The 26237-nt window shown below is 35.0% G+C and overlaps 1 protein-coding gene across 1 annotated transcript in view; it reads right to left on the reverse strand.

Annotated features, from left to right (window-relative positions):
* Nucleotides 1-263: 263 nt before the first annotated feature.
* The window catches only part of LOC113496634 (tyrosine-protein kinase Dnt-like), a 34065-nt gene continuing 8091 nt past the window's right edge, over nt 264-26237 (reverse strand). The window contains exons 2-4 of the mRNA XM_026875912.1: nt 6352-6479; nt 3223-3329; nt 264-919 (exon numbers count right to left, since the gene is read on the reverse strand). Coding sequence (XP_026731713.1) covers nt 733-919; nt 3223-3329; nt 6352-6479 — 422 coding nt within the window. The 3' untranslated portion in view covers nt 264-732. The remainder of the gene's footprint in view (nt 920-3222; nt 3330-6351; nt 6480-26237) is intronic.

Raw genomic sequence — 26237 nt, forward strand, 5'->3', positions numbered from 1 at the left:
AGATAAAAGCGGCACCTTTTTGCTTAAGCCGCTGCCCGTTCGTCTGTTACCAGGCTGTACCTCGAAAAAAATGCGATAGGCAACTATTGGAATAATCAAAAATTGGATAGGTGAACAATACTTTATTTTGCCATTTACTTGCCTATTTATAGGCTTATTTCTACTGAACCGAAGGTCTCGATCTGACTCGTACTTGACAGGCATTTTTATTCATAAACAACTCTAAGGTTAACACTTTCCTTTTTTCAGGCTGTATGAAAGAAGCCAGTGCATACATTCTTGGTTCGGTGATCAATTCCCTAGGAACTAAATATAACGATGAAACTTTGTTCCGAGTTAACGTAGTGGAACAACATAGTTTGGCCGCGCGACTAACTCCGAGGGTTCCCGGAATCCATGTGAGATACTATATGCAACCGTTCTTTATTATCCAACTATTGGAAACTGATTAAATGTTAATAGTTCTTAAATTTATATTTGGACCGATTGTAAAGTTGTGTTTGTTATGTTGTTTTATCATAGATTTCATTGATCATCATCTTCAGGGATCATTTTTGTATCCTCTTTAAATATACAATGTCTTAAACTTTCCATTTACCGTCGGTTATGAACACAATAATTAAGACAGATGCACCATATTGCGATCAATTCCAAATCCCATTTGACTATAATTCGACTCTACAGTAAAAAAGACACTTTTTGTCGTCAAGTTTACAGAAGACCTTGATTCGTTCACCGCTTTCTAAGTGATGAAGAACTGTGGAGAAAAAGAACAATATGGAACAAACCTTTCAAGCAGATCTTATTCCTCTTGAACACAAGCCGCACGTCTTTGTGAGCGCGATCCGGGGCAGATATGTTCAGCTGCATGGTCACCAGGATTTCTGCGCTCCTGATACCCGTACATGGTAGCCGGACCCTGGACAAATAGAAGACGTAATATTAAATGATGTAACGGTTTACTCACGCGTATTTATCGGGGTAGCCCGACTAGTTTCGGACCCAACCGGAGTCCTTAATCATGAGCAGACGCGGCGGGATCGCGAGTCGAACTGACGTCAGCGGCCGCGCATCTCGCTGCGTAGCGCCGCGCTCGCGCCGTGAGCGGCGGAGGGGTCGGCGACGCCGGTGTCGCGGGTGGGGGGTCCGCCGTCGTCATCGTCATCATCCGTGCTCCCGTACTGGCTGAGTCGGTGCATACCGTGCTGACCGCGTCGCACTCCAGACTTAGCGTCGTTTGAAATGACGCAGCATTCAGTGCTGGTTTCCACGCTGGTGGCAGTGTCCATCCACGATCTCTGTTAAAATTCGGGTGACGGCTGATTTCTATAGCCTCCCGTACTTTCCGCGGCACGAAGTATTTTTCCCTCGCTAGTACGGAGGCTTTGTCGAATCTTATGTAGTGAGCCGTCCCCGCATTACAGACGTGTTCAGCCACTGCCGACTTCTCGGTGTCCATACTCTTCATGCTGCGTATGTGTTCGCCAAGTCTGGTTGCTACATTGCGCCGGGTTTCCCCAATGTAGCTCAGGCCGCAGTCGCACGGTATTTTGTATACTCCCGGAACGCCCAAAGGATCCTTGTCCTTGGGAGTGCGGACCATCTGTCGCAGTTGTCCTGGCGGTCGATAGATCGTCTTGATGCTATATCTTCGGCGTAACAAGCGACCTATCTTGTCAGTGACTCCTTGTACGTATGGTAAGTACGCAGGAGTGCGTTGAGCCTCCGCCGGACGCTTGCGAACTTCACCCGCAATTCCCAGAAGACGTCTGCACTGGCGCCACTGATAACCGTTGCGCTCTAATACGTCACGCACATGCCTTAGTTCCGCATCAACGTATTTGTGGTCGCATAGAGCAAGTGCTCGGTTCAGCAGCGTACGAGGCACCGAAGATAGGTGTGAGTGGTGGTGATGAGAGTCGGCTCGTAGGTACCGGTCTGTGTGCGTCGGTTTCCGGTAGACGGTGTGAGTCACGCGTCCGTTCGGCTCTCGGATGACCAGCACATCCAGGAACGGTAACTTCCCTTCGCTCTCCTCCTCCATGGTGACCTCTATCTTCGCATGCACTTGGTTAAGGTGTGACGTCAGATCCTTCAATCCGTCCCGGGTGACGACAGCAAAAACGTCATCAACATATCGCCACCAGTATCGCGGTTTAACACTGGCGGACTCCAGTGCTTTTTCTTCGAACCACTCCATAAAAATGTTTGCTACAACGGGCGCGAGAGGCGAGCCCATGGCCACTCCGTCAATTTGGAGATAATAGTCCCCACGCCACAGAAAATATCCGCTTTTCAAACAGAAAGTGATGCTCTCAACATAGCCAGTAGGTATTGTAGATCCGCCTAAAAGGGTAGTTATTATTTGAATGACTTCATCTACTGGTACGTTGGTAAACAGCGACGTTATGTCGAAGCTGACCATTATTTCAGTGTTCTGCAGCTGTATACCATTCAGTAACTCAACAAAATGACGGGAGTCTCTCACGTAGCTGCTCGTTTTGCCCGTGTATGGCTGTAACAGTGTGGCCAAGTGACGCGACAGTTTATAGGTCGGTGCGTCTATTTGGCTAACTATAGGTCGTAGGGGCCAATTAGTTTTATGGATTTTTGGCAAACCATAAATTTTGGGTGGTGTCGGATTTTGTGGACGTAGGCTACCCCGATAAATACGCGTGAGTAAACCGTTACATCATTTAATAATGAATCATTCTCACGACAGTTACTATCAAAAAAAAAAGAAGACGTAATAATTTAAAAATAATATTTTTTGTCTTCGACCTGTTTTTCTGACCTTATGTCAAAAGAAGTTAGCAACAACGACGGTTAAACAAAGTTAATTTAGCTTTTTCACACCATAGCAAAAAGTTTCAAAAAATTCTAAAGTCAACCTCTCATGTAAAATGTTAAAAACGACATTAGGTTATTCTAAGCGTTAATGCTCGCGACCATAATATTTAAATGGGCAAAATGTTTGTTAATAGGAAACTGGTTATTGGATCAGATTTAACTTGCAAGAAGGCTTGAAAAAACAGTAAATTTTCAAGAAAAAATTGCTGTTTCATTAAACAATTCCCAACGTCATCAAATTTCTATAGAAGGAATAACATTTTCCCAGTAATAGACTATAACTTTGCCCGGTACAGTTGTCTTCATCGGAGAAAATCGTTTATTTCTATCCAGAACCTCTGTTTAAAGTACATACACACATAAGATATTTACCTAAACGTCTGCAGCGTGGTAGGTACAAATCCCCGTTCGGAGATATTGACCTGCGGCGGCAGCATGGCGCCTCGGCTCTCATAGTCGACACCCATCACGTACGGCAACTGCAGGACAACACCATGAATATGTGAGGATTAATTTGCGTGAGAGAATGTTTGCTGCAATGTGAATATAGTTATGTATATGTGTAAGGATAGTTAGTAAAATAAGTCGGCTATACAGTCTTTTTTTGTTTTCTACCCAAAGGTTAAAAGGGGAACCCTATTACTGAGGCTTCACTGTAGGTCCAACATTCCCTCACTGGGCTGGATGAAACTAGCTGTATCTCAAAAACAAATAGGCAGTTGACATTTTCACATTTGATTTACTTCTGCTACCGCTATGACAAGAACTACTAAAACTTCAGTACATTTGTTTATCTGTAGCTTATTTGCAAGTCAGCGTCGCTAGTCCGACTCGCACTTGCTTAAATTTTAATTCTATAGTAGGAATTGGTGCTGCTTATTTATTACCTCCTGTCAAACCCATTTCGATACCTCAAATCACAACAACTACTAACAGAATTTGACTATTAAAATTTGCAGTAATTTTGGACTCTTATTATGCAACTAACTAACTTCTGTTGCCAACCGTACCGACAGTCCCATGTTATGTGTGTTATAAAAACGGAATTCCTTCTTGTACATTTTTACATAATAATGCGTGTTAAGAGTGTGAGTAGTAAATAATGTGTGAAGCGTTGTTATGCAACCTCTTTGCGACCTGAGTTTTTAAAGCCTGCAGGGGTAGATTAAAAAGAGGTATTGCTTTGACCGCTATGTTTATGTCCGTGTCTACACTGTGGGCACTGTAACAGTTAGACAGGGGAACCTATTAGGAAACATTTTTTTTTATTTGAAAGAGATTTTTCTAACAACGGTTCTTAGACATTCTGCCAAAATTGATCCAGTTATTTTAAGATCTCTTTGCTCTTTTCAAGAGGAGTGTTTTGTCTGGCTGTGGTAAAATAGCTTCCAAACTGAACTGATTTGTATGAAAACTTGCTTTCAATTTTTTATTTTACCGTTTTGCATTGTTAACCGAACATCTTTGAAAGAAAAGATAAGGACCATTTAGAGACACACAACCACCAACACGAAATGTGGTCCGTTGAATCTTCATTCAGGGTGGCACAAATTCCAAAATAAAAACCCAATCCAGAATTGAGCAAGCGTGGTAATGATCATTGCTCACACCATAATATATTTTGTTAAAAGCAACTTAACCTATTGCAAACAATCTAATTTATTTCAAGCAACAGATACAGAAGCGATTCCTTTTCCAGAAAAAAAAGCTCTTTTATTATTTCGTAAAAAAACGAAGCCTTAATCACTAAAGCAAGACAAACAACTTTTGTTAGACATCAAGGTCAATAAAACATGGTATTCTAAAAGAACCTTCTGTTTGCGATGAGTCACTGGCGTCTAACTAAACCATTGAGACGATCAATATCGATATATTAAGATAATGTGTCTGACTTCTATTTGCCTAGGGCGACGATGACGAAGCTAGGTATACGATGGGAAAAGATGGCTGGCAAGTGCCTGCATGCTTTTGGGACGTCAGTAATGAATAGTCAGTGTCAGTGGAAATGATCACGATTTATAAATACACGTGAGTAAAATACATAGCTGAATAATATAAAATAACTAGCTGACCCAGCAAACGTTGTTTTGCCTAATATTTTTTTTCTAGTTGTATGTAGTTTTAATGCCACATTATTAAAAAATTTGGTCCAAAAAATAAAATATATATTTTTTAGTGTGAGTAGCCCTTATCACTTAGGGGTATGAAAAAGAAGAAAAAGATTCTCAGACCTACTGAATACGCATATAAAATTTCATAAAAATCGGTCGAACCGTTTCGGAGGAGTACGGTAACTAACATCGTGCCACGGGAATTTTATATATTAGAAGATAATAAAGATTTTGACAGTATAAATAATAGCAAATCGTTTATTCGAACGAATTGACTTTCGAGTCTATTAGTTAATGGGATATGAATTATAATCTTATATCATTCATTGTTATTGATTACAAAAACCTTTTCCTTTTTTAAATCGGTTAAAAAATAATATTATAATCGTTTAACATGAAAATTGTCACGTAGGTATTATTAATTCTTCTAGACAAACGTTTTCTACAATAACGAATAGAGTTTTACAAATAAAATAATGGTATATTGAACCAACTATATATAGAAGTTTCTAATATAAACAAAACCAATTACCAATTGTAACAAAACATCCTAATCCATACGAAAACAGTTGAAAGTCAGCGAAAAAATCCAACTTATCAAATCCCTTTGTTTCCAAAACGCTTTGAAACGAAATTGGAAAATCCGAAACGCAGTATGCTCAATACCGAACGAATGTTTGCTCAATGGAACACAAATTTAATAAACGACTCGGAAAATAAAATTAATCGATGTTAACGCTATTGCAATAAACATTGTGTTTTAATGAAACGTTTTAAAGTTCAATTTAATTTGATAAAGCGTAGAATGAAAATTTGTTGCGGTTTTCATTTTATTTAAGGATAACAATGCTATTTACAAGAGTAAAATAATTATTTTACGACCATTTATTACAATTACTTACACAATGTAAAGCTACTTTCATAAAATTGCAAGAGCAAGTTACTTTTGTTCAAATGCAAGGGAATAAAACTACTTAATACTTATAAACATACTACAATTAATTTATGTTTTGATTCCAATACAAGGAGTAGTTCTATTTCCGTTGTACTTTTTTTTGTACTTGAATATTATCTTTTGCTTTCGAGAATGTTCGGTAACAAAAATCAAAACGTATACTATTGTAGATTGTCTTGTATAAAATTTTAGGAAACTCTGTGTTGAAACCTGAACACCAGTAGTAACAGTTAAACCAATATGACCGATGACTTAAAATGGTAGCTGGCTCGGACAGAAAACAGAGGACTAAATTGAACATTTTGTGCGACGCCTATGGCTAGCAGTGGACAGCAATAAGCTAAGTCGATTGAACATTTTCAAAATTTAATAAATCGGAATTTGTCCACCGACTTTCATTTATAATTGAACATTAAATATAAAGTACATTCTTACCGGTTTCCCGCCAAGTGCTTGCCACATGAACTCGAGGTCCGCTATATGCGCAGGCACAGGTACTATGAAGCTGGTCGCGTACTTATTGACCACGCCTTCTCGGACATAGTACAGTTCTGCGTCAAGACCTGTGACAATGGAAAAGTATTTATTAGTATGGATTCATTTATTATAAAAACAGCCTGTTGGTGGGTATAGACCGGGGTAAGTTGAAAAACAGGAAGACCTTTGTTCTACAGTGAGGCAGAAATGGCTACGAATAATCATTAGTTTAGTTTTAAATTCAAAACTTGAATAAGGGACGTTTTTGCAAAGATTAAGATGTAATAAAGTGACAAGAAAATATGAATTTCAAACAAAATTGTGATACAAAAACATTTGAGTTAATAGAAGAACATTATCGATGTATGCTTCAAAATTTACTAGTATATAGAATTTATAATGCTAAAATAAATATCGAAATTTACTTTTAAAACGTATACTTTACTATCTATCAAAGACAAAATGAGCATTTCCTTATAAAAATTTCAAACGCATCTCAAACTTAAATTATATTATTCTAATTCGAAGTGCATTACGGACGATTGCGAGTACATGGGAGCGCGGCTCCCTCTAACAGATGCAGGTTCAGTTCCCAGGGGGGCAGCGCGTCAAATTATCCAACTAACTCTATTTGCTTAGCCAAAAAGAAGTGTTGGGGAGTAGAAAAAGAGTATTTGATACTTGAGAATTTTGATTTAAGATCGTACATAGGTATTGTAAGTTTCCTAGTTTTAAATCTCTCCTATTTTTCTTATTATGAAATGAAGTAGAAAAATACTAACAAAGGTTTAATCAATAAAAAACTTTTCCAATTATCCTGAAGCTATAAATCTAAAGACATTCAAAAGCCCAATCACCAAATTGATAACGAATAAAAACAAATAAAATTCTCACTCAGTCATCGAACACTCATCGAATACGCTCGGCATACGCGAAAATTAATACCGACAAAAAAAAATCGGATGATCCAATCAGGGCACATTTTGAAGCAGTAAAGCGACAGTGAAACGGACCGAATATGAAGTGGCACTTTGCACAATTGATGAATCACCACCCCCTGTATAACTACGAAAGACTCCGTACACCCCGCTCTCTTTGTACACCCTGTATCTATTCCGTGTACAAAGGATGAGCGCCCTGTATACCTCCCGCGCTTATGTAAAGCGTGTATGTAGTTTTACAGTTGTATTTAGCGATGTGAAGGTTGGTGCAAAATGCCCATACTTTTTTTAATATATATTTCAATTGCCATTTAAATCATGCACTTAGTATAAATATCTTTATTTATATTAATTACTTTTTGAAGCAATGAGCCTAGTGGTTGACTCTTGGATTGCCAAATCAAAGGTCAAAATTTTGGGACGCGCCATCAACTTTTTGCAGCAATTCTAGAATGTTAATATACATGAACAAACATTTTAAGGATGATTAAAATATCACTAACGACCTTAATATTGAAAGCAGCTTGCATATTAGCTATACGAAAAGAAGTAGGTAACCGTTTTCGAAAAAAACCTCTAATTTTCTTTGTCACTTTCATAGATGCTGTCACAGGGCAAAGGAAAATTTCGGCGCTCACTTTCTTTCAAACTATTAATTAAATTATTGAAAGAAAATTATCATCAAAAAGAACATTTTAAAGAATTTCCAACTTCGTAATTATGTCTCATCAATTTTAATAAAAATGTCCACTCTAACATGAATTAGTGAAAACTGAAAATTAGAAATCTATTTAAAACCGCTACTTAAAATTACCCATCAAAAACATTAAGTGTTTGCCTTTTATGTTTTGGACTTTGGCTTTGGCAAAATAATTATACATTAAACGAACTACTTTTTAAATACTTAGAGTTCAATCCACACTGCTATTGCCATCCTTTGAAGTGACCACATTAATAATTATACGTACTAATAACAGAGAAAGCATAAGGCTATGTATAGTTATTACTCATTTGATATTCAAAGAAAAGAATTTTATAGCCGGCAAGATACTGGAAAGGGTTGCCACAAAAAATAAATATCAAAGTAAAGTTCGAGTCGTTGATAACTTATTTTTAATTTAAAATCGGGCCACAGACTCCATACTGAACTGGACTAGCATGAAACTAGAGCGTCGTCTTACTTCCACATAAAATTCAATCATAATACTTACATTAGAAGTTGATAATTAGGTATGTTTTTGAGCTAGGGTTTAAGGTCATAGGAATTATGTACTATTATAGGTACACAAAACTTCAAGTTATATGCAAAAATACACCTAGTCTCAGAGCAAGCATTTGTGGATCATACCCTTGTTCTACGCGGGGATCGGATCCGCAACACGTCGGACATAAAGGATTTGGCGTGATGACCTCAACCACTATCTATGCAGTCTATCAGACGTCGGCAGTCGTAAAATTACGAATCTGTCTTACAAAATTATAATCTTATCTTCTATCTTCTATATTCTATCTTCTATCTTCTATATATATAAAAATGAAATGCTGTTCGTTAGTCTCACTAAAACTCGAAAACGGCTGAACCGATTTGGCTTTTTTTAGTCTTCAAATATTCCTAGAAGTCCAGGGAAGGTTTAAACGGTGAGAAAATACAAAAAAATGCGGAAAAGACGAAAAAAATAACAAATTTAATTTATTAAGGTAAAGGCGCCATGTCCCGATGTATTCAAAAGAACGGTGTTATCAAAACAATTTACAAGTTACTTTGGCCTGCAAGACACATTATTCAATTAATAATTTAGCTGTACATGTTTATATGAGCAAATGATGCTCTTGTAATTAATATAATCTTCAATAACGCAAGAATAATATCGAAGTGTTAATATATACCGCAAAGCTAGTCTTACTAATGAGACACAGACTTGGCACAGAACAGCCTTAATATCTTGTTCTATCTGGTTATAATCATTAGGAGTTCAGATAAAACCATCTTCCTCGCAAAGAGCCTGCAGCGATGTGTTAATTACTCAAAGAGAGCTAAGAAAAAATAATTGAAAATGTAATGGGGTCTTTATGTAAGGAAAAATTGTTAAGAATTTAAAATTAATCTGATATAACTTTGACCTACATTTTTGTTCCTGTTCTTATTCGTTAATATAAAATAAAAACACAAACGGTGCTTTGGAATTGCTGCAAAGAAGACTACACTAAAGTGAAATGATCGAAGTAAAGCATAATGTCAAATTAATACTCTTCAATTATACGACTGTAAAAATATTAATAAATGACGTTATTGACTCTTTTTATTGGTTCGTACTCAAAGGCTAAAGAAGGAACCCTTTAGTAAGGCTCCACTGTCTATGTGTCAATGGATAGGGATAGACTGACTGCTGACTGCTGACCACTGACAGAGGGCTGTTACTCAATTATACAATCAAGGATGACATTTATTTTATTTTATTTCTTTTCCTGTTTGATCGTAATCCTCACTAAGTTTCTATCGTTTAATAATGGAAAACGAATTCATAACTACAAAAAATGAACAATTTATTCATCGATTACACCTCTTATCAACGGGTCCCCCACCTTCAAATCGACCAACTTCGAAATTTCCCAGGGAAAACATATACAATATTGTTTTAGGACAGGGAAAATCATGAGAAAGCCCTATAGCGATGATTTAATAACTCAAAGACGATTACTTTGCACTTGGCTGAGTATAACATCAGATATGAAACGAAGAGAGGATTGAATTATGCAAAACAGCTTAGCTTGCCATGGTTTAGTTGGTACAGAAGCAGAGATGCCTTCAAAGACTTAATGCCACCACTATTCGGTACAAGCTAGTGCTATAATTTCTATTGACACTGGTAACAAGATTATGCATGTGACTCGGAGATATGTGTATTAGTTTATGGATAGGTGGGTTGTTTTGATGACAATGGATATAGTTAAGCTATAGTTCCATGATGTAGTCAAAGTCTGAGCTTAGTCGATGCTTATATCTGTTCTAAAAATATAGCGATGGCAATGGTATTGTTTCAATGAATGAATTTGGTTTTAAAATAGGGGCGTAATATTATAATATTAAATGAGCCTTTAAGCGTCCTAGTGCAGGCCAAAGGCCGCTTACCCTATAGAAAAGGTTTGGGCGTTGATCACCATGCTCGCTAACAACACAACCTAACTTAATCTGGAATCCAGGCACCTCTACAACTTTTTTATTACTATTACAAATACAATAAAATATATAATAAATAAATAATTTTGCTTTAATCTATTTTAAAGTGTTTAAACTCTTAAAACAGATTGTAGAAAAGATTACAAGTAACAAAAATAAAAAAATATAAAAATCCTGCCAACTCTTCTTTGAAAGAATCATAACATTTTTATCACAAGATTTCTCAAAACATAATTCCCATTTAAGGGGTGTTCACGTGACATATATTAGAGTCTATTAATTACTCAAAGGCGTAAATGAGCCAGCCAGAGTAATGAGGTTTAGATGGGGAGCGGCGCCGAGGGGAACAACTGTAATTGTTTGAGAGCCCCTGGAAACGTGTGATAATATTCACTTGTAGATTTTGATGCTTTGTTTGTAGGTATACCGCTGTAGGTGTATACAGTGGCTTGTAATGAATGTTGGAAATGTTGGTGTAGAAAAGAAACTGCATGTGACTTGAATGTTTGGGAAAACCTCGCGATACAAGGATTAAATGAGGTTCGCGCAGTAGAGGCTTGCTACAAAATTACTGGCTAATATGTTTTGAAATTATTAAATCAACAAAGAAATGTTTGAAGTTTTTTTTAGTTTAGGTTTGAAATTGACCAATACTTTGAAAAAAAATCTATCTTTGGTACGTGTCTAGTCTATGTTTGGTAGGTACGGTTTTGTCTATGTTTCATTAAAAAAATATCTTGATTACTGAGTAAAATACTGTTTTACAGAATTTGGATTTTAGATTTTGCTAAGCACAACTTTTTCATACGACTGTTGATTATATTAATTTTAACACATTTTCTATGATTTAACTTTTAAATTATAACATATCACAGCAACGCCCTAATAGATTTATTTTTAAAATGAAATAATATCAAGTACGCTCTAAAAACCTGTCATTGTCTCTCCCTCGTACAAATTGTCACAAAGATAATCATAATCTCTAACTCATAATACTCCACAAAACACCAGTAAACTATAACGAACAGCAAAATGATATTTAAAACCACATAACGGGCAGGTAAACGATACTAATGCGGTCATAAAGATCGTTCTCCGTGACGAGGATACGCACTCCAGCTCCACAGTTTAATGAACCATTATACGCCAAATTGTCAGGTAATACGGCACCGCTGGGCTGCGTGGGGTACTTAAGACCAGAATGTCTGTTTTAGTAGGTTTTTACGATGACATTTTGGAGGAATAGAAGAGTTCCGAGTTAGAGTATCCTTCGATTTTTTTTAAGTACAATGACCTGACGTACAAAGCCTTTAATGATAAGCTGATTTGGTCGTGATGCTCTGAGTCAAAGTGCAAAAATAGAGGCGCAGGTTGAGGAATACGCTACGCTACGCCCTTAAAAGCAAAGATCCGTATTAAAAGTAGTTACTACCTGACAATTTATAAATTATTTTTGAGTATTTGTTCAATATTTTTGCCTAGTAGGTAAATTCGCTGAGTCAACCAATCAAACCAGACGCCTACAACTGAACTTAGATAATTTGACCTTTCGCATCCAATCGACATCATCAGGCCGTTAACCCTTGAGGCGAAAAAATAAATCTTCGTTCAAGAACTCACAAATGAAAATAAATTAGAGAACAAAGGCCAACTAATTTCGAACGCGTCCCTAACAATAAACCTAGGAGATTTACTTTACAACTCGCATGAATACGAAATAAGTACGTTCAAGTCCAATCATAAAGCTTCCTGTTTTGTCGCACAGAAATATTCCTTTAAGTCCTCGTGCTCAACACGGTTTATTTATTCTAAAGAGGTTCCCCGTACATTTATTAAAATGGCGATAAAGGTTTATTTATTGTCTCCATGTTCGGTTAGCACGCGAGCAACTGACGCCGTTTTGTCGTTTTTTTGCCACGAATTTAAATTGGGTTGACGCGATAATGCTGAGGAATGTTGAGGATGCCGTGCCTCTGATTCACCATTAAGGAGTTAGCTACTGTTTCTTTGGTAACTTGAGGACAAGTAAAAGTCGCGCTTTTTATCGCACGCTTTTTGGGCGTCTGAAAATTTCGTTGCAAAAAAGGGAAATGCATCAAAGATAACCATCTTCCTGAGGACAAAGTTATTGCAGAAGATTTTTCCTATTTAGGCTATTTTTTTTACTAATCTACTGCTATTTGAAAGTGAATGTTTTGTTACCCAAAAAAATAGTGCTATTTTGTTTACTATGCGATGAAGAGCTAAAATAACACAACATACTTCTAAAAAAATGTAAACAGCCAAACGTACAAATAGAAACGCAACAATTAAAGAGTTACGTAAACGTGACGTCATATCAGATAGAGCAGAACATGTGTTGCATTTAAAACATGCTCGTAAAAGGCCATTTATCATACACTCTCTCAGTTGTTTATAAAAGCTGTTTCTACAGCAATTTTTACTTGGCTATAGGCCAGGATACCTACTATAATACCTTTAAGTAAGTCTGCTGCATTTGTGGGAACGAGATAGAGAACTGCACAGCGTAGAGTGCTATCTCGTACCCACAACAGCAAGTTTTTAAGAGGTGGTAGACCTCTTTCAAGGACACTTTTGCTGGAGTCAGCGTCTACATCGTCTTACAAACTACTTCTTGAATATAAATTTAGTGTATCATTCTGTGTGTCTAGTGAATTTGGCACTGAGAGTACTGTTACACTCCATTTGGTATTTATTGTCGACGATGCATTGCGTTTTTATAAAACAGAGTTCTAGGCAAAATTTACTGATTCTTGATGTTGCAAACACTTTTCAAGTTGTTTTGTCTCGGCCTTATAAAATGGTGCATAATACTCAAGGTTAGGTTTATTAGGTATACTAAGTACGTCGTGTTTTTCGAAAAGTATTATTGTTTGAATTGTCAGTACGGGTCTATTTGAAAGGAAATGAACCCAAAAGACTGTTGTTGCATTTTGATTTGCCCTTTGAATATTACGACCACGATAAGCCTTTCGAAAAATAGTGCTGAATCAAACATCACAATCCATCCATTAAGAATCGTGTAAAAGTTCTGAAATAACTTATCACAAAATATACTCTACTTCCTAACATAACTAAATTCCCTTGCAATAATAATTTGGAATTATTTTTATCACCGAACTCCCCAGCAAAGTGTACTGTAAACGCGAAAGTACTACAAACAAAATTTATGCCGCCTTTTCGAAGTTTTGTTATCGCTGCCATAAATTCAACTTTGCGCCTCATTCTTGAATAGAGAAATTTGTGGGTGTAGGTACCTTTTAAAAATCATAGTACTCTTGAGTCTTGAATGTAGTGTATTCATAGTGTTGAAGGATTGTTTTACAGCGGATAATATGTATATTACCAGCTCCATAGATTGTTTCAAAAACATTACAAATATTGTAAAAATATTTTTATATTTCAGTTTGTCACAGTGTTTTGCAGTTGGCGATGTGTGATTATTTTATTTATGTATATTTTTTTTAAGATTCCAACATGAAGGATTTTATTCTTGTGTCGCTGGGAGTTTCATAAACATTCATGTCACATGCAAATAGACTCCCACCGTAACCTCCACTATTGAAAGACGTAAAAAATGTTATAGCTGAAACTAATTTCACCAGGTTGCAACCAAATTTGTTTTTACTTTTAGACATAAGATATAGAAAATTTTTAGTATAAATTACAAAAACATGATCCGCTTTCCATCCTCTAGTCTTTTTTACAAGTTTTACAGGAATCAGTTGTAAAGCATAGTTCATATAGAGCTACTACCTATGAAAACTCTACAATTCACAGTGCTTGGCAACACAACATTCCAAAATAATCCTGGTTGTCAGAATTATATAGAAACATCAAACAAAATATAATATATAAACTACAACAACCCGAAATTAATTGTATTTCACAGAAAGTTATTATTTTGCGAGCCAGCGTTGATATTCCGATTCTATCGAAACTCTAATTCAATATTCAAAGTATAGAAATATTTGGTTCAGCGTTTCGCTGGCTTTAACAATATTTGCTCTACAATTTCAAGTTTCTGCGAATACTACGAGCTCTAGGACAAGGCTTCATGCTGATGTTGAAACGAGACAGCCCTATACACTGCTCGTAGCGCTGTCTTGCTTGCACAATCCCAAAAGTATTACTTTAAGATTTTGTAGTACAGGGTCCGATCGTAATTCAAAGTGACTTTTGACCGTTTCTCCTTTGCGTTTATTGTGTTAAGTTTTTAAACAGTAATTTTCGTTCGCAACAACTGTTTGGACTGATTCGTTCTATAAGTTTTCTGCGTTAAAAATATTTGTTCTTTATTGAGTTAATTATTTGTAAAAATATTTTAATATTGGTGTTATTAATATTATACTTCTCGATTGTGTTTTTTATGTACTTCTTTCATACATTCTATAGTAGAGTTAGTGGTATTTTTCCCCTATCAGGTTACAAAAAGAAAATAAATCATTTAAAAAATACAAAGAAGTAGAACGTAGTAAAATACGAATGTGAGCTACATAAAGATATATTTTGAATTTTACTTTCCCATTCATAAATTACAATTTTCCAACTAAAAACATTGTAGACACTCAAATATTTCCGCGCTGCGAAACGAAATCATGATTTTCATTACATAAAAGGGTAAAAATTATATTCATTACGAGATGTTTTGAAAGCACTGACATCCAGCTGAGGTGCTCACAATCGGCCTCGTTAAAATTCACCTTTTTAATTATCGTCCAGTTTCTTTTTTTAATAAAAACTCTTTGATAAGTTTTACGTCATTAACGTCTTAGTTGACGCTTCAACGCCTTTTTTGTGTTAAAACTTTTTTTATTTTTTTCTTTCGTTATCATCTATTTTTTTTTTACTTTTCAGGTAAATCGGGCAGATCCCATTAATGTTGCTAACGTCATATATTATCTTAACACTTAAAACAAGTGAAAACTTTCTTAGACTACCTTGCATACGAATCGACGTACTAGATCGGTAATTTATGTTTACTAAAATTCAAGGAACATTGATAGCATGCCAAATGTTTTTTTTAGGTTTACGCGAATGTTAGACATTGAAATAAAACTACTTTTACGGATTTTATCGCGGTTTGGATTTAGATTTTAGTTCCCGACGTTTCGACACCTTTGCGCGTATAAGGCCCGCGGTAAAATCCGTAAAAGTAGTTTGATAGCATACCGCTGACATTCTAGCTTGACATCTTAAGGTTTGGTATCCTTTGCACCGCTGTCTATCCTTTTGACCGCCTGTCCTTCTGTCCTTCTCTTTTTCACCAGGTGATATCACGTAAACCAAGATAAGTTTCTCCTTATTCAATAGTGTGATTAGATACAACTACCATTCTCATTTTTTGCTCTACCTAACCATTTCCAAAACAAAGCAGATCCAGACCAGCCCAGACTAGTATATAAACTCAAGGTCCAAAACCTGTTGTCGTATTCATATTTACGGATAAAATCTAATTTTAACAGCTGTATTATAATATTATTAGAAAATCTATAACCTTACTCTCCTTATTCCAGTAAAGGTTCTTGAGTAGGTTTCGGAGCAACGCATATTAAATAACCGATAAGCCTCTTATGCGTAATTTTGATCGGTATTGCTTCACATGTATCAAATTACAGTTTTCAGATCATATTTGTATTGGTTTATTTTAGGCCTGTGTTGATATTTCGTGGTAAAAATATTATGATTTAAGTAGAGATGGGAAATATTTTGAAATAATCAATATCTGCATCAATACATAGTAACTCTTATCTTAATAGTTATATTGAGATAAAAGTTACTTATACTACAGAATATATTTATATTCATACATTCAAAGGCTTGCATGAAAAAAAAAAACAACAACGGTCTCTACATTATACAATTACTCGAACACTGTCCAAAACAGAAGCAACATAATAAAATAACGAATGTTTCCATATTCATTTGGACTTAATTAGACTGGTGGAACAAAAGAAAAACGTAGGAACATAATCTCTACTTAAATTCATAAAGAACAGCGCAAAATTAACGTAACGTTGCATAAAACCAGCGTTGTAAGGATAACTCCATGTTGAATTACTTTGTACAGACAACAATAAAATGAAAACTCCACCTACAGACTTACCGATGAGTCTCAATCAGTCATCAGCTTCACATCGTCCACGTCATAAACTGTGTGTTATTAGTAAATTCGATGAACAAGAAAGAGCACTTACGCATCTGAAACAACTATGTACAAATACTCCATATTCCGGAAAGAAAATAAAGTCCACACATAATCCAACAATGTCAAGAAAATCACAGCATTCACCAACATTAAATACGAGCTGTAATCTTGATTTGAAAACCGATAGAAAGTGTGAAGGTAACACGATAGATGGCGTTAGCGATAGTTACACAAACACGAAACCTCTGTCAGAAGCGCAAGATATAAACTGTTTCCCCAAAATTCCACGAGATGGCGCTGTGAAGGAAATTGATTTCGAGAAGGTGAACACATCGACTGGTCTACGGCCGCACATCTTTATTGCTGGTGGAGGACAGTTATCAGGATTGGCTTCCCATTTAATATCGTCGAGAATTAGTACAAAGTATGAAAAGTATCGTATAACTTCTGTCATAAAGAGTAATACCTCAACAGCTGAGATCTTAAAATCTACTACCGAGGTGCAAGACAACAAGAAAAATTATTTAATTTTATGTGTAGGTGAATACGATAAAAACCCAAATGAGGTATTGTATGATTTGATAGGAACTTTAAAAACTTTACAAAACATTAATGTTTTAATTGTTAATGTGCTTAGAAATAGATCCTTGAATGAAATAATGATAAATAATCTCTTAAAAAATATATGTCACCATTTTAATAATAGTAAATTTATAAATGTTACCTCTAATTCATATAATAATAAGAAACTGTATATGTTTAATGTATGTAAAGAATTAAACTTTGTCATAGATTCTGAGCACTACAACAATGAATATTTAAACTTACGTAAAAGCTCATGTAACGATATATTGTATAAAACATGTACATCTCCTGTGTCTTTACCGAAAAAAGGGACTATTCCTTATTATTTCAAAGTAAAAAAAAGTGTTGTATCAAGTAAAAATTTAGAGAAGGAACCAGAGCTGTTTTTTCTGTAAGACAAAATCTTGTGATAATTCCGAGAGCAACCGCAATTGTGCGACATTGTTGCATCAAAATATAGCAGGGTTATTGAATAAAATAGAACAGGTAGAAGTATGTTTAGATGAATTTAGACGGAATAAAAACCCTATTCATATTTTATGCTTATCAGAGACATTTGTAAGATCAGGTGATGAAGCCAATATTCGCTTGCATAATTTTAAATTGTGTAGTTTTTTCTCAAGAAAAAATGAAAAACGCGGAGGTGTTTGTATTCTTGTCGATAAATCCTTAGACTGCAAAGATATTCAAATATGTGATATGTTATCAATCGAAAAAGTATTTGAGTGTTGTGGTGTCGAAATACCGTCACTAAAAATTATAATTTTGTGTGTATATAGGATCCCGAACTCAAACGTAAACACTTTCTTTGAGAAATTAGAAATTCTTATGTTTAAGTTAAATTTAAAAGACCATAAAAGATTAATTATAACGGGTGACTTTAACGTAAACAGTTTGATAGACAATAATAACTCAGCTACTCTAAAAGATTTCGTGCACACCTATAACTTAAAATTACATATTAATGTACCAACACGCCAGTTAACTTGTATAGATCATATAATGAGCAATATAAGCAACGCTGTTGGCAAAGTTCACCATCTCTACTTGTCTGACCATGATACTGCTCAAAGTTTAGATTTTCCAGTTACCTTTAAAAAGCCTAGTCCAGAGTACATTTACGTGATGAGAAGGGATTATAACGAAGAAAATATACTGAAATTTAAAGAATGTCTTTCGAATTTGTCATGGCAAGAGGTACTTAATGAATCTGACTGTAACCAAGCGTATAACTTATTCTACGAAAATTTCAAGATTTTTTTTTTTTTTTTTTTTTTTTTAAATTAAAATATCTGCTATTACTAAAAGAAAACTTAGATTTAACTGTTACAAAACCAAAGACAATGCTACTAAATCACATTATTTACATTACAATAAACTCTTGAAAAATTGTATCACGAATTGTAAAAAGAATATAAATAGTCGATTTATTGCGAATGCGAGAAACAAATGTAAAGCAACATGGGATATTATTGGGGATAAAATTGATAATCCTGTGAACAACTGCGAAATTAATAATATAGAATATAAGGGGAATATTATTAATGATCCTACAGAAATTGCCAAAGCCTTCAATGAATTTTATATTAACAAAACAAACAAGCCAAACACGAACCGCCCTAACTACACACATTTACAAACTATTGAATCTTCTATATTATTATTACCTTGTTCTGAAAGTGAGGTAATGAAAGCAGTAAAATCATTACGAGACACCGGTGCTGTTGGATATGATTGTATTTCAACAAACATATTAAAAGAATGTAATGTCGAGATAGCTGAAATATTATGTCATTTAGTTAACCTCTCGTTTTATCAGGGCATATTTCCTGACAAACTTAAATTATCAATTGTTAAGCCTTTGTATAAAAGAGATAAAAAAGAGCATATTAATAATTACAGGCCAATAACGTTAATCCCTATCATTTCTAAAATCTTTGAGAAATTAATGCACTATCGCATAACTAGCTTCTTAAATAAACATAACATTCTATCAAAAGATCAAAATGGGTTTCAAAAGAACAAGTCAACTACACATGCTGCATATTCTGTAATTCAAAATATAACTGAGTTCCTGGATAAAAGAAAGAGAGTATCAGCGATATTTTTTGATATGACTAGTGCTTTTGATTTTGTCGATCATCGGATCTTGCTACAAAAGTGTGATTTATATGGTTTAAGAGGCAATGCACTCCAATGGCTGGCAAGTTACTTGAGTAATCGCACACAGTGCGTAGAAATAAATCGCATAGATAAAAAAATACATTCCGCAACATACAGATCTCCTTATATAAGCAACGGTTTTGGAGTTCCCCAAGGGAGTGTTCTAGGGCCTCTCCTATTTTTGATATATATAAATGATATCCCTAAAGTGACAGATTTTCAATGTACATTATTTGCAGATGACATTTCAATAGTTATTCCGGATAATAGCAAAGATCTGTTAAGTTACACAAATATACTCAATCAAACAGTAGAAAACATAGCAAACTGGCTCAACCACAATAATCTAACAGCCAACATATCAAAAACGAAAGTGATTCAGTTCAGAAATTATAATAGTAATCCTAAAACTTTAAATATAAGTTACTGCGGTCAAGAAATTGAAGAAATTCATGAGACAAAGTTCCTAGGTATTTTGCTTGATAAGAACTGTAACTGGAAACCGCATATAAAAGGTGTTTGCTCTCGTATAAATAAGTTTGTGTATGCGCTTCGAAAGATAAGGAAAGTGGCATCTGATAGGGCCGCTATATTAGCATATCATGGGTATGTGGGATCAATTCTTAGATATGGACTTCTACTTTGGGGAAACTCAGTAGACATAAATAAAGCATTTATTTCACAAAAAAAATGTATCCGGGCAATAAAAGGCATTGGTCCCATGGAGTCTTGCAGGCCTCTGTTTAAAGACCTCAAAATTCTTACGCTCACGTACCTCTATATATCTGAGATTGGATTATTTGTTAAGAAAAATAGTATTTTATTTAAAAAAGCAAATGCTACTAAAAAGTTCATTTCAAGAGATCCGACTAAGTTGGCAGTTCCCATGATATCAACGACACTGTTTAAAAGAAATTGTTCCTGGATGATAATCCAAATATATAACAAATTACCTAAAGCTATAAGGGAACTACCACTTACTAAGTTTAAAGGAGCACTAAAGAAATGGCTTATTGAAAAATCTTTTTATAGTATCTCAGAATTCATGAGTCACAAATAATAAATGTTTTGAAAGGTACCTAATTGTTTGTTTTACATTTTATTTGTTTTGGTTTTTTGCTTAGTGTGTATTAGTTTTTATTTGAGTGTAATGATGTAATGTATAATTTTAGAGTGTTATTTTTTATGTTATAATTTTAAAGAATTTTAAATATATTATTTCAAATAGAATATAATTAATACAATTTATAATTAGAAATTTAGTGTACTTAGGCCTAAACCTAAGAAAATATTTGCATGCCTATGTTATGGCGGAATGTGCTGAACCATTTATTAATATTACCACCAATATTGTAAACCATGTTTCACGCAAATAAAGATTCTTATTCTTATTCTTATTCTTAAAATGAATTTTGTGCACGATACACGCACACTCGTATAGTGTGAAGTATAAAGCAGATAGTAAAATAGAGCTGGTTATTAAGTAAAAAACTTTTTGCAAGGAGTTTTGTTGTTAGACAAGGATGAATTATGTTTGGTTAGAAATTATTTAAATAGGAGAAAATAATACACTCAGGAAGAAGTAAAATGCCGGAATTTCGTAAAAGAATTTATTTTGCCCAGCCATGGAAATATAATTACTATACTAGGAAGAGATCGGTAAAGAAGCCATCTGTAATCGCTAACCCGCAGCGAACTGGCGTTTTGATCAATGCTCTACCTTCCGCATATGGGAGCAGTCTTTTTAATTAGATGTTATTGGCCCACCGGTAAAGGCCTCGCTTAGAATAGGACAGTTATAGCCTTAAGAATATTATAAAAAATAACAATATTCTTTTAACTAATCCTGCTAGAGTATGGTATCTAAAAGTCTATATTTATTACAATTTCGAAACAATTATCAGTAGTTGTCATACATACTTTGCATTGTAGTACATAGTCGTACCTACATAGAATTTAAAAGCAATTTCGCTTTGAAATTACATTAAATACAATTACTTTGCCGACTGTACCTCCACAGTGTGGAGTGTGGGAAAGCACGGGTGTTCAGGACAAGCTCACCATTAGTCAAATCTTGAGAGTGAACAAAAACATTGATAGAGCTTCTAGAAACTGTGTACAGTAATGATAAATAATGAACTAAAACAATACGGTGATGAGTTGAGAGTTTTGTGCGTTAATTTAATGACAATTTAAAAACACTTTTAAATTATTTATAATTTCGCTCTTTTAGTATATTGGCTTTTACATTACAAAAAAGAAGAGTGTTTTTGTGGTCTTCCAAGTGGTTGAGGTCACTACGACGAACCCACTGTACTTGTCTTGTCACGGGTTCGATCTCCGCGTAGGACAAACATTTGTGTGATCCACAAATGCTTGTTCTGAGTCTGGGTGTCTTTGTACACGTCTTTGTGCACAAGGATAATTCCTTACTGCAAGAGTCATTTTTTCTTTTTATAATTAAGTGTGTTTTTGTTTCAACTTTTGTTTCAACAATGCTGTCTGCAACAATCTTAACGTAAGAGTTTACCATCATCCGTATTTATTTTAAAAGTAAATACGCACACTTTTGTAAATATCACGCTAAGCTGACCTCCCACAGACAAACAAGAATGTCAATCAAACTCACCAGACCTCCGTCCTAAGTTACCACAAACATATCAGCTGCCATTTCCTCCTAAAAATAATAATATCATCCAATACCAAAAATATCTTGTTTCCGGTTAATTTCCCCGCAAATGTTGCCTGTAGGGGTCACAATGACATTATTTTAGGACTAAGTGGGTACACGCACGTACGAATTCGCAACAAGTGGCTGTATAGGGGCCACACGATATTGTGTTATTGACCGCCGATCCGAGGTAATGTGCGGAATTCGTTATGCGTTTGGGGTAATTTGGGGACCTTGAGATGCTTACGATGTTTTTGGAAGAAGAGGATAGCAGAGGAGGTAGTGTTGTAATGAATTAGGTTTCTCAATACCAATCGTATCATATTTGAAAGTTAGTGTTGGTGAAGAGATCTTTGTTACATTGTGTAACCTTAACAGTTGCGTTGGTCTGTCCTAAAATCATTCATTTATCATTATAACACTTTTACAGTAACAAGTAATGGGATATTATTCGAATGAAATTAAATCTGGCCTATTAATGTGAAAAAAATATTTTTCTATGACAGTCTCGCCTCATACCCTATATAGAGGTAGTTCGGTAAAACAAATCTTTCTCTAAATATAAGCAGGTAAACTGAATAAATTACAGAAACAATTCCCATCGGTAGACTAATTGAACCAAAAGTTTATTAGCATCTAGATTTAATTAGTCTGGTTTCATTTCCTGCTGAGCTTTATAAATTTGGCCTACTATTTTATCAAAGAATGAACCGAATAATAATACCTACAAATAAATATTCTAATATTTTTCCTTTAGCAGGTGGGTGTAGGATGTGTATGAAAGATGACAACGCATTACCATACACAGACACAAAAACGCGGATGACGTAGCACGGCGTTTCAGGTTTAGTCAGTAAAAGTCTGACACTACCCATTTCCTCCCCCGACTGAGTGAGTGTCCATGAAGATTCCCCCGCCTAAACAAAAAAAAAGGTGTGTGTAGGATTAGAAATTTGACTCAAGTCTAGATATGAAGCAAAAAAAGAAAGGAAGCTATTGACCCGTATAGCCAGAAGACACAGGTTTGAATCGTATCCGAGGTTTAACTTTTTCATCCTGTTATTGGTATTTATTCGCAAATACGATATATAGATCAAAAGAATATCAAACGCTACATCTGACGATATATTTATTAACCCTTTGTTACACTATAACGAGCCTAAAACTTTACGTAAGTAGGACAGTACTATAGCTTATATTATTATTGTTTCTCGGCCATAATTTAGCCAAAAATACAATAACTTTGGCATCAACAAGTGTTGGCCAAAAGTTTTGTGTTTCATAAATAATTCGTCTTTGCCTTTTCTCAGAGTTTCCGTGGAAAGTTTTGCGATGGTAAAAATAATAGAAGTTTGAGTTATGGGTTCTCTCGCGTCGCTAAAGTTATTGTGTTCGTTTAGAACATATTTTGAATGGAAGTTTTTATTCGACCTAGAAAAGTTTGCATATGGAATCTCGTTTTATGTTCAGTTATAACTGAGACCTTTATGTGTGAATTGATTGTTTCTGTTGATGACTGATTGTCATCTGGGCAAGCTTTTTGCCATAACGTTTTCACAGAGGACACTGTTAATTATGACAATGACCCTCACAAGAGTCAAAAGTCGAAAAGCAAGTTAGTACCCAGAACGGAACAATGTTATGAAGGCACAGCTGCCTATCCGTCTGCTCCAGGCTGTATCTCTTAAACTATGACACCTAGACAGTTCAAAATTAAGATTGAGTCAAAGCAATGGTTGTGTCTCTTTGTATCTACATAGATTTCAGAAAACATTTTGTAATAAATTACCAACCTTCTCAAAAAAACAATTAAACCTAATAAATCACCAAACAAATATCTAACCCATTACTTCCCTTACCTATTAAGTCCCTAAAAATAACAAATTCATATCATGACTAACTCTATAATTACTAAACAAAGTCTCAAAAAAACTATACAAAGTACATCGCACAGCAATAAGTCTATCACGCACGTGCACTTCAGGCCAAGTAAAGGACACAACGTACACACCAGGCGCACGAAAGGTAAACACTCCGCGGTTCGTTTACTTTGCCACTAAGTGTACGCGAGATTGTTTGGGTTATACACACCTTGGTAATGACGGTGGTAGCCGGTAGGTCAGATTAAAAAGAGTTTTGTTAGGATTAATGGGCATGATAGAGATTTTTTTTTTGCTATTTTCGTATTAAAACTATTGATAGATAGCTCTTTAAACACTTCAAATTAGCTTTAGTAACTTATGTGATATGGAAACATTATAATATTTATTTAATACACAGAAAGCGCTGCAATACCGATAATCATATTAAAATCTTTATGAGATATGGCCTCTGTCCAACAGCGGGACATTCAGGCTGATATGATAATAATTAATTAGATGTGACTCATTATTATACAATGAAAAAATCCAAACTCATCATTCCCATTCGAATCTGAACGTGAACCTAAAGAAGCAGTATAGAAATTTAATTCCGTTAAAAAAAATATTTCTATCTTTTCCCAAATATTAATTCTGTAAAATAAAAAACCCCTAGTAATATTAAAATTACAGTAAACAATTGTAAACAACAAACAAAAATAACACCCATTTGTACCTCAACAGTTTATCCAAAATATAAACATAGGTTATTACGAAGACAGCTCGAAACCCGTTACAAGAATGACATTTAATTTTCAGGGTACCGCGTAAATAGTAATTGCATCGGTAGGGTTGACAAACGGTTCCGTACGTCGCGACGGACACCAGATGCTTCCCACGGTGGACTTTTGTTTAGGTGCTTTAGGTGCAGACACTAGACTTGAACGTACAAGAACATTTACCGTAATTGGTAGCTTTGACATTTTCTATTAGCTTGTCCTGGAATTAATGATGTTGGTAAAGTAAGCAAAATTTATTAAATTATAGATGTCATAATGATAGTGCTTTTTATGTATCGCGATAAAGTGGACACAATGAATAATTGAACAGGAAATATTATTTGCTTTGCGAAGGACAATTGGTGTCACAATTACATTTCATAAGAGTGATCCGTACTCAAAGGGAAAAACCGGAACTCCACTTCCCGTCCGTAATTCTGTCATCAGACGTGTTTCGCAAAGCGTTACATATATTTTATAAAAAGATACAATTTTCTAAGATTTCAAAATCGCAAGAACGAAAAAGATGTTACGGTCATAACTTTAATAGGTCAAAATTATTTATTTAGGTCAAAATATTTTGGTTTTCTTTGTACAGAAGTCCTGAGTGTCCCAAGTCCGAATAACAATTGACCGGATTATGAAATTATCGCAATAGCGACAGAAAAATAAAAAAATAAAAGACCAATCAATTGTATTTTCTTGCAGTTATCTGCTCTTGCCTTTACAAGATACGTTATTCCATTCCAAATTGTCCGACTACCTACAAGGGTAGCCGTAGGTATAGTTGAAAAAAATAGGGAGATCGGGAATTGCTCCGATAAATAAAATATACAGCTTCGTATAATGTATTGCGAATACCAATGTGCAGTTGCATTTGTATCCCCTTAGGACATCACCGTAAAACATAGTATGTGATCGTATTTTGTAGTTCTATATTGTTTATTTTTATAGTAGAAAATGGTAGTAATGGTATTGAAGCTCCGTGTGAAAGCTGAAGAGTTCTGGATTTTGCCACGTCATTCCCACATTTTTTATACTTGTTCCGGTTAGATTTTTGTAATATTTTGAGGCACTTCCCAATACGCTAGAAGGCTGAAATTTGAAAATAAATAATCCAGCTCAATTGAAAATGGGGCGTGGCTTAAATTTAACGTACAAAATTTGACTACATACAACGACATGGACAAGTAGAATGAAATAAAAACTAGTTTATTAACAAATATAACTTAAAAAAGGAATGTTCATCAAAGAGGAGTGTCACTCGGACACTCCAACAATTGCAAACAGAAAAAAAAAACTTACAAAACGCCACTGTATCAACTGCAATAAATTCCAGGCAAAAAAAAAACAAATAGCTATAACTCCGTGTCCAATCAAACGAGCCCCAGTGGGCTTGGAAACGCAAATTGCGGCCAAAAATGATAACTGTTGAATTATCGTCCTCATTGTACTGAACGAAGTCACTTCGTTGCCTCTACTTTATGAGGACCGAAGGG

This window comes from Trichoplusia ni, chromosome 8 (genome assembly GCF_003590095.1).
Source record: "Trichoplusia ni isolate ovarian cell line Hi5 chromosome 8, tn1, whole genome shotgun sequence".
Taxonomy (NCBI): Eukaryota; Metazoa; Arthropoda; class Insecta; order Lepidoptera; family Noctuidae; genus Trichoplusia; species Trichoplusia ni.